General features: G+C 41.9%; 1 protein-coding gene across 1 annotated transcript in view; it reads right to left on the reverse strand.

Moving 5' to 3' along the window:
• The window catches only part of LOC141176270 (cartilage oligomeric matrix protein-like), a 1,029,762-nt gene that overhangs the window by 614,088 nt on the left and 402,755 nt on the right, over positions 1-12,919 (reverse strand). The window contains exons 4-5 of the mRNA XM_073660229.1: positions 8,450-8,625; positions 5,885-6,022 (exon numbers count right to left, since the gene is read on the reverse strand). Of these exons, the coding sequence (XP_073516330.1) occupies positions 5,885-6,022; positions 8,450-8,625 (314 nt within the window). The remainder of the gene's footprint in view (positions 1-5,884; positions 6,023-8,449; positions 8,626-12,919) is intronic.

Raw genomic sequence — 12,919 nt, forward strand, 5'->3', positions numbered from 1 at the left:
GGAGGAAACAAGCATCAGTGTTTCCCAGTCACCAACACAGCATGGGCTTGGACCTCATGGAAGAGCCCGACATATTAGTGCCTTCTTGTTGCACATGATCCCCATATAGTTTGGATTCAAAATAGTTCTGACAACTGGGTTGCGACTCTGTTAGATCCACATTTTAAAAGTAAATTTTGACAGATGCTTCCTGCCCTGGAAAGGTACCCGCGAATGCTGGAGTTTCAAAACACAGTTTTACACAACTTTAAAAGAGGTTTTCCCCAAAACAGCAGTGAGGCATACAATGTTCATCGCAGCTCTAGACTTTCAACCTTCGGCACGTCAATTTGTCAACGCCAAAACATTAGCTGCAGCAGTGTAAGTGGCATAAGAAATTTCTGGGAGTCCTTTCACACATTTTTTTAACACCAGATTGTGCACCAGCACAACAGAGTACAAGTCTGACAAGTGGCGAACGACTGGAGAGGATGGTGCAGGAATATCTAGAGCTCAACATCAATACCATCAGGGAGGGTTTGGACCCTTTTACATTCAAAAATGGATGAGTGGCCTGAGCTCGCCTGTCATGCCCTGGAGGTTTTATCACGCCCGGCAGCCAGTGTTCTCTCAGAACGTGTCTTCGGTGCTGCTGGTGGTGTCCTGACGGATAAGCACAGCCAGTGGCCCCTGAAAGTGTAGACCGCCTAACTTTCATCAAGATGAACAAGTCATGGATCTCCAAGGACTTTTGCACCCCAATCGCAGACTGTACAGACTAGGCAATGTTGTAGTTTTTAGTGTGCTGCATTAATCTTGCGTAATTGCAGTCTTTGATATTGTTGTCGTAGCTTCTGTGCCTGCTGTTGCTGCAGATATTAACACTAATTTTTGGAAGTGTGAAGACTCCTGGTTGGGGCTCCATCTGCTGAGTTGGCTGTAGTGGAAGAGGTGTCGGTCCTAATTATACTATTTATACTCTAGTGAAATTGATGCAACTTTGGTGGTGTCTGCCACTAATTTTTTGAAATGTGGAGACTCCTGATTGGGTCTCCATCTGCTGGGTTGGCTGTAGTGGAAGAAGTGTCGGTCCCCATTATACTAGTTCTACTCTACTGAAATTAATGCCACTTCAGTGCTGTCAGCACCTAATTTAGGGAAATGTGAAGACTCCAGTCGGGGTTACCCTACCGGTGTGGAGAGGAAAGCATGGGTAATTGCCCCCTTGGGCCTGGGAGCAGGGACAGCAGGCACTGCATTCATCTTATTCCCTCTCCAGCTGGCAAGTTTCTTGGCCTCTGGAGTCCTGCTGTTGAAGTACTCTTCAGCAAGTGTCGCTGTTGCAGAGGCCCCCTTCGGCTTCCGGTCATGGAGGTACTGTTGGAGGTCCTCCAGGCAGTTCCACAGAAACTGCTCAGTCACGATGAGCTCATTCAGCTGCTGGACAGTGGTGAGCTCCAGTCCCAGGATCCATTGATCAACTGCTCTCAGTAGGGCCCGCATGTGATCCACCCAGCTGTCAGCAGGACCCCGCTGCATACTCCGGAGCTTTTTCCGATACGACTCAGGGGTCAAGTTTTACTGCCGGACCAGAGCCTGCTTGAAATCCTCAAAGCTCAGGGTGGTCTCACTGGCCAGGTACCCAAAGATTTCCAGGACCTTACTCCTAAGGCGAAGGGTTAAGAACCGAACCCACTGGTCTTCAGACAGATGGTACTGACGGCAGGTTTTTTGCAAATGCCAGCAAGAAAGTGTCAAGGTCCCTTCCTTTGTCCAGCAGGTGGAAGTCCTCTGCCCGTAGCTTTGGGACTTGGATCTCAGGGGGCTCGGGACTGGCTGGAGCTGGAGTACTTTTTCCTGGTGCTCGCACTCTTGCTGATGTCCAGCTGCGGCAGCTGCCCCGCGACATTCCACTGCGGCTGTGAGGGCCTCATAGATGGCCTTGTCCCCAGCCATGAGACTGGCAAAGGCAGCTTACACAAGGTCATCCAAGTCTGCCCGGCTGGGGGAATGGGCAGCTGGTGGGTGGCCCACTGCTTGACCGACCGCTGGCGACTATCTCTCTGGGGAGCCTGGGTTGGACTCCCCTTCTCTTAGAGTGACATAGTCTTCCACCTCCTCAACACCATGCATAGCATTGGCCATCTCCTTGGTTCTGCCCCTGGTGCCACTGGCCAGCCTTGCACTCTATGGTCACTGACAAAGAACTGCAACCGGATGCACCCACACACCTTACAGTATTTGCAGTTGGATTGTCTAGTGCTGAGCTGATCTTAAGACTCCAGCAGCAAAAGCTACTACTGGCAGTCTTTAGTATCTGTGAGCATGCGTTCCACACTCACACACACTACTATCTCGATTCCACACCGCTTGCCACCAATGTGAAGAATGGCACCAGAGAGATCCCGCAGAATCCCACCGCTGCCACCACTTGTGATTAATCCACACCTTGCCACCCGCCTAACATCACAATTATGTCAGATGTCGGATTATGTGATATGGATCTGCCCTTTGCACCAATGTGACGTTCCACACCCCTCAGAGATGCGCAAGGTCAGATTGGTACAGTTCTACACAGACACCCCCTGTCTACATGGGTACAGGAAGGTAACGGGAGTGAGAAGAGGTGGCCCACTCAGTCACTGATGTGGCGCCACTCTCACTCACACCCCTGACAGGCTCAGAGGCCCCTTCACTAGCTCCAGTGAAGCAGAACCTTGTCGGCCTGGTAGAGCTGCCACCAGTTTCTATTAGATATAAGTCCCTGGTCTGTTAACGGGGATTATATTGGGCCAGCTACAAACTCCAAAAACTAAAATGGGCTATACTTCCTTAATGGATGGTCCTAGGGAGCCGGTTCTGGTGTCATCGGATCCAGCCAGGCCCCTGCTACACGTAGATACCAAGCACAGGGGCTCTAGGGGCTCCCACAAGGCTGTGCCATGTATCTTACTTTCCCTACGTGCTGGACTGTGCTGAAAGCCTGGATGATATTCCGCATTCTCTTGGGATCTCGAAAATCTAGGTTATGAATAACTGGGACAGATAGTATTCCCATAACTCTGTGTTGAATTATAATTGTCTGACACAAAAGACCGTGTGGCTTGGGGTCCACAGGGGGTCTTTCTGTGCTGCTCTCAGCTGCTGTGAGGTATTTGTCACTCACTGTGTTTCTCAGCCCCCTCCCTTCTTCTTGCTACAGAAGTGTCCAATTACACTGTACATTGAAGATCTCTATAATCCCCCTCCAAACTGGGCACAATGATTGACATGGGATTACAGCTTCAATATTCTTCACAATGAGAAATGACACAGGGAAAAAGTATTGAACATGCTTACTGAAATGTATCTAATACTTCATACAAAAGCCTTTGTTGGTGATGACAGCTTCAAGACGCCTCCTGTATGGAGAAACTAGAAGCATGCATTGCTCAGGCATGATTTTGGCCCATTCTTCCACACAACCATTTTTCAAATCCTAAAGGTTCCGTGGACGCCTTCTATGAACTCTGAGCTTTAGTTCCTTCTATAAATTTTCTGTTGGATTCGGGTCAGGTGATTGGCTGGGCCATTCCAGCAGCTTTATTTTCTTTCTCTGAAACCAATTCCTTGAGGGGGTTAAATTTTAAATGGGGTAATTTGTGGTGAGCTTTTGCTATTTTGTCACTTCAGGATGTTTTCAACTGCAATATAGCATCCGCAATCTATTCCTGTCAAATTTGTGCACAAAAGATTAAATAGTGCGCTTTCCTTTCCAAGCCCTGTTGTGTGCCTAAACAGCAATTTTTGACCAACTATATGATAGCACCATGTTTTAGAGAAGCTAATTCAACATACAATACCATCAGAGAGTTATTTGATTGGCTCCAAATTTATTTTGCAGCAGGACGATGATCCCAAACATACAACCAGTGTCATTATGAGCTATCTTCAGCTCAAAGAAGAACCAGGAATCCTGGAAGAGATGATATGGCACCCAAAGAGCCCTTATCTCAACGTCATTGAGTTTGTCTGGGATTACATAAAGAAATAGGCATATTTACACAAGCCTACATCCACAGAGAATCTGTGGTTAGTTGTACAAAATATAGAATATAGAACAACCTCCCAGACTAACATTTCAATTTTTTAAAGCATTTGTTTCTTTTCAGCGGTTTTCTGCATTTTTTCCACACCTGCCTAACCTTTTGCACAGTACTGTATGTTGACACATTCCAGAATTTTACCACAGATAGAGACATGTCAGATTTGAAAAATGGGGGTTTGTCAATACGGTCAAAATTGGCTGTGAGGAAGGCTGCACTAACAAGCAAATGGCACTTCTCAAAAGAGCAGAACCTGCATCATATATATTAGTAACTGGCACAAAATCATGTCCCCAAAACATTTATTGAAAAATAAAGCAGCCAAAACTTTCAAACATGTTAACTAAATCGAACAAGTGTAAGATGCCAGACTGTGGTTGGCGTGGTCAAGCTGTCGTTCCATAACGCCCTGGCAGTTTACAGGGAAATCATGTCCAAGTCCCAGTGTGCTGTCTCGTGTAGGGTGCATGCCTCCACTATCTTCAATTCTCCATATTCAGGAACAGTCGCACACAACTCAAGAGACACCCGGTTCATATCAACACATAAAAGTTTACTGAACAGTTCAAGTACATCAGATTGTATCACACAATATTGGGCACGGCATCCTCCGTTTCTTGCTTCAGTAATTCAATACATTTCCCACTTGACTTTCCGTTCTTCCTGAATTATCCCTACATCCACTGAATCAGTCAGCCCCAGAATTTACCGTTCAGTCCTGCAGTATATCTGAGATCCGTTACCTTTCCCTCATGCGGTTGAAACGTCCATCTTCTTCTGTACAGAAGGGGTTAAGGTGCTCTCCATAGCACCTTTATCTAGCCATAGACTCCAAGCATTGCAGGAATGTCCACATGGAGTCTTGTCAGACATTATACCCCACAGAACATTTTGTACTTGCTTCTGCTATCAGCCCACTGCAGCTTTAACTTCACCTTGTCACTTAGCAAACAAACTCTCCTACTCACTAAAACAGGAAGTAGTTCCCTTTTTACTTGGCCTATTTCTCTCCCAATTTGGGCTAGTTCCGAACATTAACTGTACCTTGCCCTAATGCATCTACAATACACTAAACTATGTATTATCCTATGCTTACCCTATACTGATGCTGGAGCGTACTTTACTCACACTAGGCATTAACTTTAAAGTTCCATCTACAGCAGCATCATTACCTAAAACACTATGAATTATCACACATTACATTCATAAAACCGCATGACATAGTTCACACTTCACATATCACAAAACATGTACAAAAACGTGTGACACTATTCACTTTACACGATTGTTGCCTCCAGGGGCAGGAACATGACAGTCCTTATTTACCACGCTTACACAAGCACCTTATACAAGGCCTATAATATCGGAATAGTTTTAGCAGAGCGACTGCCAAGGTGCCCATTCATGCATTTTTTATTCTCCTACTACATCCATTTTGTGGACATCCATATTCCTAAAATATAGATATTTAGATTAGTGCAAACAAGTTACATTTTGGACATTAATTATTGATTAAACTATTGGAGATTGTACTAGTAGCTTTAAAATGTTCTACTCACTTCCCTTTTTATTAAAAGAACAGTATCTGAAACAAACACAACAGGCTTCAATACATTTCTAATGCTAGAATTGTATAAAAACAATTCAAGCTTAATACAAAAATCACATCTGCTCATAATGTAAATTTATTCTATGGACAAAGGATATTCATATCATTGCAAAATGTAATTTTTTCAACATCTGTTTCACGAAAACTTCAAACATGTTATCTAAAATATAAGACAGTGCTAATTAAAAAAAAATAAAACAATAAAAAATACCTGCTTATTTGCTTTAGCAAACTCCAAACCAATTCCTTCAACTCTTTTCCCTATATAACCAAGAGGACAGGGATCACAATGGAACCCAGGAGATGTGTTTACACAACGAACACGAGGAAAGCAAGGATTTGCAGTACACTAGAAAGACACATTACAATATATTAATAATCTCAAAGAAATCACTTCTTACAATTGAAAAACAGCAAACTCTTTACACCAGTAATACCAATAAAGTTTGATCACAGCTTTCAGGGGTTTCAAACATAATTTTAACTTTATTAAACTCCATCTGAGCATAAAAGATTTCATATACAATACCAAATTTGACTAACAAAAACTGTACAGATTTGAGTTTTCCAAGAAAGTTTAAAAAATAAAAGCTGAAGACTTATTAGTTAGCAAAAGAGACAAGATCAGCTACAGTACAGAGTTTTGGGAAATGAGTCCCAATGATTTGCCTCATTGCAAAAATCCTTAATTTTGGAAATATAGCGAGATACAAGGAACCTAAATTGTTAAACTGATCATCTAATTGATGTAATAATGAATATTTGAGAATTTTCTATATCATACCTGAATACACAGTAACATACTTTACTTTGCATCATCTGCATTTTTTCACTAATTTTCATATCAACAACCATTTATAGTCAATGGCATGGAAGAAGAAAAAAGTGGGCAGAAAAAAAGGTAGCTTTCCATATAAAAAGTGTCAGCTATATATATTATACAGTACAGGCCAAAAGTTTGGACACAACTTCTCATTTAATGATTTTTCTGTATTTTCATGACTATGAAAATTGTACATTCACACTGAAGTCATCAAAACTATGAATTAACACATGTGGAATTATATACTTAACAAAAAAGTGTGAAACAACTGAACATATGTCTTATATTCTAGGTTCTTCAAAGTAGCCACCTTTTGCTTTGATGACTGCTTTGCACACTCTTGACATTCTCTTGATGAGCTTCAAGAGGTAGTCACCGGAAATGGTCTTCCAACAATCTTGAAGAAGTTCTCAGAGGTGCTTAGCACTTGTTGGCCCTTTTGCCTTCACTCTGCGGTCCAGCTCACCCCAAACCATCTCGATTGGGTTCAGGTCTGGTGACTGTGGAGGCCAGGTCATCTGGCGTAGCCCCCCATCACTCTCTTTCTTGGTCAAATAGCCCTTACACAGCCTGGAGGTGTGTTTGGGGTCATTGTCCTGTTGAAAAATAAATGATGGCCCAACTAAACGCAAACCGGATGGAATAGCATGCCGCTGCAAGATGCTGTGGTAGCCATGCTAGTTCAGTATGCCTTCAATTTTGAATAAATCCCCAACAGTGTCACCAGCAAAGCACCCCCACACCATCACACCTCCTCCTCCATGCTTCACGGTGGGAACCAGGCATGTAGAGTCCATCTGTTCACCTTTTCTGCGTCGCACAAAGACACAGTGGTTGGAACCAAAGATCTCAAATTTGGACTCATCAAACCAAAGCACAGATTTCCACTGGTCTAATGTCCATTCCTTGTGTTCTTTAGCCCAAACTAGTCTCTTCTGCTTGTTGCCTGTCCTTAGCAGTGGTTTCCTAGCAGCTATTTTACCATGAAGGCCTGCTGCACAAAGTCTCCTCTTAACAGTTGTTGAAGAGATGTGTCTGCTGCTAGAACTCTGTGCGGCATTGACCTGGTCTCTAATCTGAGCTGCTGTTAACCTGCGATTTCTGAAGCTGGTGACTCGGATAAACTTATCCTCAGAAGGAGAGGTGACTCTTGGTCTTCCTTTCCTGGGGCGGTCCTCATGTGAGCCAGTTTCTTTGTAGCGCTTGATGGTTTTTGCAACTGCACTTGGGGACACTTTCAAAGTTCTCCCAAGTTTTTGCACTGACTGACCTTTATTTCTTAAAGTAATGATGGCGACTTGTTTTTCTTTACTTAGCTGCTTTTTTCTTGCCATAATACAAATTCTAAGAGTCTATTCAGTAGGACTATTAGCTGTGTATCCACCAGACTTCTGCACAACACAACTGATGGTCCCAACCCCATTTATAAGGCAAGAAATCCCACTTATTAAACCTGACAGGGCACACCTGTGAAGTGAAAACCATTTCCGGTGACTACCTCTTGAAGCTCATCAAGAGAATGCCAAGAGTATGCAAAGCATTCATCAAAGCAAAAGGTGGCTACTTTGAAGAACCTAGAATATAAGACATATTTTCAGTTGTTTCACACTTTTTGTTAAGTATATAAGTCCACATGCGTTAATTCATAGTTTTGATGCCTTCAGTGTGAATGTACAATTTTCATAGTCATGAAAATACAGAAAAATCTTTAAATGAGAAGGTGTGTCCAAACTTTTGGTCTGTACTGTATCTCAAGTCTAACTGAAACCAATTTACATTCCCGAAACCAGGGGCACATCCAGTACTCTGGACAGACATTCTGTCCATTCTTTTATGTTGCTTTTTAGGGAATACTTTCTCTGACTAGCTAATTAGCTAAAGAAGTGAACATTTCAATGAATTGGACAAAGACAATTATGCCATTGGAATACCCTTAATATGAAAATATTTTACCTCATTAATGTCAGTACAAACAGTTCCATTTCCAGTATAGCCAGGTAGACATGAACCACACTTAAATCCAGATGGAGTTTCAGTACAAGTGACTCCTGGGAAGCAGGGATTAGGAAGACATTTTTTGGGATAAGCTATAGTAACAATTTGGCTTTTACTTGGAATTGGATGTATACCTATGAAGAATCAAATAGCAAGTAGTTAATGGGAAATAGACACCATAAAATAGCAATCAGTTTGAGTCCAATATCAAAAATAATACTTTATTACATTTTATTAACAGCAATGAGCCATGGTGTGTTGTTTTTCTAAACATCTGCAAGTATGGAGAGGTCTTAAAAATTTTAAAAATTGGTTGCACTTTCACAATATATTCATGTGTCAGAAAAAGTATCTCAGTAGCTCTAAAGAAGATCTATCACCCCCGGTCGTATACTCACCCTCCGGTGTCTTCACTGTTTTTCTGGACCATTCCGGTCCCGCATCACCATCTTGTGAGCACAGCTTCTGATTAGCTGGAAGTCAGAAGCTAATGTACATCACAAGATTTCAATGCAGGTCTATGAAAGCCAGAACAAGGTTCTCATAGACTTGTATTGAAAAGTGACCTACGCCCCGCACCATGAAACACTGGAGCAGCTGGCAGATCACTTTTCGCGGGAGCGACTCTGGAAAATGATCCAGGTGGCGGCAGGTGAGAATGAGACAGAGGGCAGGGAAATTACATATAAAGAACCACTCCAGTGGTGCAATAAAAAAAAAACACTGTAGTGGCGCTAAAAGAGGAGGAGGGGGCTAAAAAAGCACAAGTAGAAGTAAATCCTGTCACTGTGACTATTCAGTGTTGCTGTGGATTGAGACTCATGAGAGACTGATTAGCCTTTTACAAGCAGTTATGTCTCACTGCAGTTAACTAACCTTTTATTTCAGGCTCCTGTCTCAAGGTGATGTCATTTTATTTCTAATTTGCATTTCACTTATTATTGGTATAGCTTTGTCTACAGGACTGCTGGGAATAGCTAGCATTGATAATTTACAATGTATGAAGTTCAGGTTGAACATGCTCACCTCAATTCCATTCCACGCTGGGGCTCATTCCTAGCAGCTTGAGAGTAGCCCAGTAGTTGGAACCCTAGCATTTAGTTAATTATATGTTATCGAAAGGGAGAAACTTAATATTTTAGGGATAAGCATTAAAACCTAAATTAGTTAACGTTACTGACTCATGAAGAATATCCATTCAGGCAGAAACCTGTTTCCCTGTTTTCATCTTTCTGACCAGGCCAAATTTTAACATTTTAACCAGTGTCTCTATATGTGGTAATAATTCTGGAATGCTTCAGCTTATAGATCCTAAAAAAAACTACTCCAGCCAAAAATCCCTGTAAAATTCCAGTGCGATTAAAAAATGAATGACATCTTCAATTTCATCCAGCAATGTAATATAACTTTCCTATTCGTTTGACTGTAAACCTGTACTTAATTATGGATAACATTGTTTACAGTCAGAAACACTTAGGAAATTTATATTACATTGCTGGATGAAATTGAAGATGTCATTCATTTTTTAGTGGATTTTCAGCAGGAGAAGTTTTTTTTCTATTGGGTCTACACAGTGCAGAGTCTAGCAGGAGTGGATTTCCCTATGTCGAAGATCTCAGGCATATAGATGGGGTGAGCTGGTTGTTCCTATTTTTGCAATGCTTCAGCTTACTCAGGCGATTCTGAGATTGTTTTTTTATGACACATTTTACTTCATGTAGTAAATTTAGGTTAATATAATTTGCGTTTATTTATGAAAGTATCGAACATTTTCTAAAAAATTAAAAAATTTAGCTATTTTCAAGTTCTGAATTTTTATGCCCTTAAACCAGATAGTTATACCACACAAAATAGTTAAATTACATTTACCACATGTCTATTTTACATCAACATCATTTTTGAAACATTATTTTTTATGAGAATTTAGAAGGGTTAAAAGCTTATCAGCAATTTTTCATTTTTCCATCAAAATTTACAAAGCCAATATTTTTAGGGACAACACCACCTTTGAAGTGACTTTGAGGTTGCTATGTGACAGAAAATACACTGAAGTGATATGATTTTAATAACTGCTCCCCTCAAAGTACACAAAACCACATTCAAGAAGTTCATTAACCCTTTAGGTGAAATGTGGAAGGAAAAATTCAAATGTAAATTTTCCCACAAAAATATTGCTTAAGCCCCCAAATTTTCATTTTCACAAGGGTAGTAGGTTATCTTGCGCAACAAATTTTGGGGTCAATTTTCGCTTGAGTTCACCAATATCCCATATGTGGTGGAAAACTACTGTTTGGGTGCACAGTAGGGCTTAGAAGGAAAGGAGCATCATTTGACTTTGAGCGCAAAATTGGCTGGAATAGATAGCGAATGCCGTGTCACGCTTGTAAAGCGCCTAATGTGCCTAAATACTGGAAACCCCTCACAAGTTACTCATTTTGGAAACTACACCCCTCAAGAAATTTATATAGATATGGGGTGAGCACCTTGAACTCCCAAAGTTCTTCATAGAATTTTAAAATGTTGACCCATGAAAATTAAAATTGTAATTTTTCCACCAAAAATGTGGTTTTAGCCCCATATTTTTTATTTTCACAAGGATAACAGGAGTAAATGGACCACAAAATTTGTTGTGCAATTTCTTCTGAGTAAGCCAATAGAAAAGTACTGTTTGGGCACATTTTGAGCTCCGAAATGAAGGAGCGACATTTTGGAGTGCAGACTTTGACTGAATGGTCTGTGGGTGCCATGTCATATTTGTAGAGCCTTTGAAGTGCCGAAACAGCATAAACCTCCACAAGCCCCCTCATTTTGTAAACTACATCTCTCAAGTAATTTATTTAATAGTGTGGTGGGCATATTGAACCCACTGGTGATTCACAGAAATTTATAACATTGGGACATAAAACTGAAAAATTGCGTTTTTTTTCACAAATATGTTTGAGCACAACATTTTTAATTTTCAAAATGGTAACAATAGAAAATAGATCACACAATTTGTTGTGCAATTTCTCCTGAGTACGATAATTCCCCATTTGTTTTCAGAAACTACTGTTTGGACACACGGCAGGGCTCGGAATGGAATTTTGGAGTGCAATTTTGACTGAAATAGATTGCAGATGCCACGTTGCAATTGATGAGCCCATGACATGCCAAAACAGCAGAAACATCCCACAAATTAACCTATTTGAAGCATTCCTTAATGCAATGGCCAGGGGCCAGATTCACAATGGTAAGTTCTGTCCTTTCATTTCACTTTTGGAGAATATTCTGGACTTTCTTTTTTCTTCCCTACCTTGCAGTTTGGAGAACCTCAAACTGGTATAAACCGGGCACTTTTAGTTTAAGAAGTCCTGGGACCCTCACCTTTCTCACTGCCAAACATTAAGTCCTTGATAAATACCTCCTGAAACTGAAGGAAGGTCCCCATATTGCCTGTACATCAAAACAGCACAAAAGCAATTGTAAAGTAGCTCACGGACACATAGTCAATGGGAGGTATGTATCGCAGAGATGGTTGTCCTCTGTGATGTAATCCTGTAATGTTGCTCTAGTGCACTTAAGCACTAAGAGGATTGTTTGGTGCATCCGGTTCCAGATTTTATGGGCAACTTGAGAGACGGGCGGGTCTTGTTGCCCACATACCTCATGTCTGGGTGTGGTTAACCTATAAAATGGAGGCAGTTTTTTGGCACATGGTCTGTGTTTGGAGGGAGAAGGCCTCCTGTGTGTTGTTGTCTTCAAACTAAGCCAGGATATTGGACGCTATCTAGCCTGTGTGGACTGGCTAATCAGAGACTTTGCTTAAAGGACTGTTTACCTAGTTTTGCATGCACTAAGGGCTGTTTATTTTCCTTTTGTTTTTGCCCGGTTTATGAAGTAATAAACCAACATGGACATTTAAATAAAAACACCTCATGTTTGCCTCCCGACGCTCCCAAGTGAGTAGAAACCTCACAATTGGTGTTAGAAGTGCGGGCAGCATTCCCAGCAGATACATGTGACTGCTACAAGACGTACTGCATGTCCTGGGTGAAGGCCTCCAGTCAGCAGGGGACCCCGGCAGCATGGAGGAGCTGATAAAGCAACTGGTGCAGGCTAATCTCAAGCAGCAGCAGTGGCAACAGCAGCAGCACCAACACAAGCAGCAGATGGAGCTCCTAGCCGAGGTGATCCATGGCAGGGCAACCATCCCAACCCCAAGTCCAGGTGATGATTCACACGTCAGGACGATGGTAAGAAGAGCTTTACAGAAAATGACCCCAAGGGATGATATGGTGTTTGGAAGGGTCGCCGAGAGGGAGAGACTTCCGCTAGAGCAGTGGGCAGAGGTGCTGGCACCATACATGATGGAGGAGCCCCCGAAGGCTTATTATGACTTGGCCTTGCAGGACACCAAAGAGTATGGCAAGCTGAAAACGGAAATTCTGG

This window comes from Phyllobates terribilis, unplaced genomic scaffold (genome assembly GCF_046119375.1).
Source record: "Phyllobates terribilis strain yellow unplaced genomic scaffold, ASM4611937v1 Scaffold_22__1_contigs__length_20350403, whole genome shotgun sequence".
Taxonomy (NCBI): Eukaryota; Metazoa; Chordata; class Amphibia; order Anura; family Dendrobatidae; genus Phyllobates; species Phyllobates terribilis.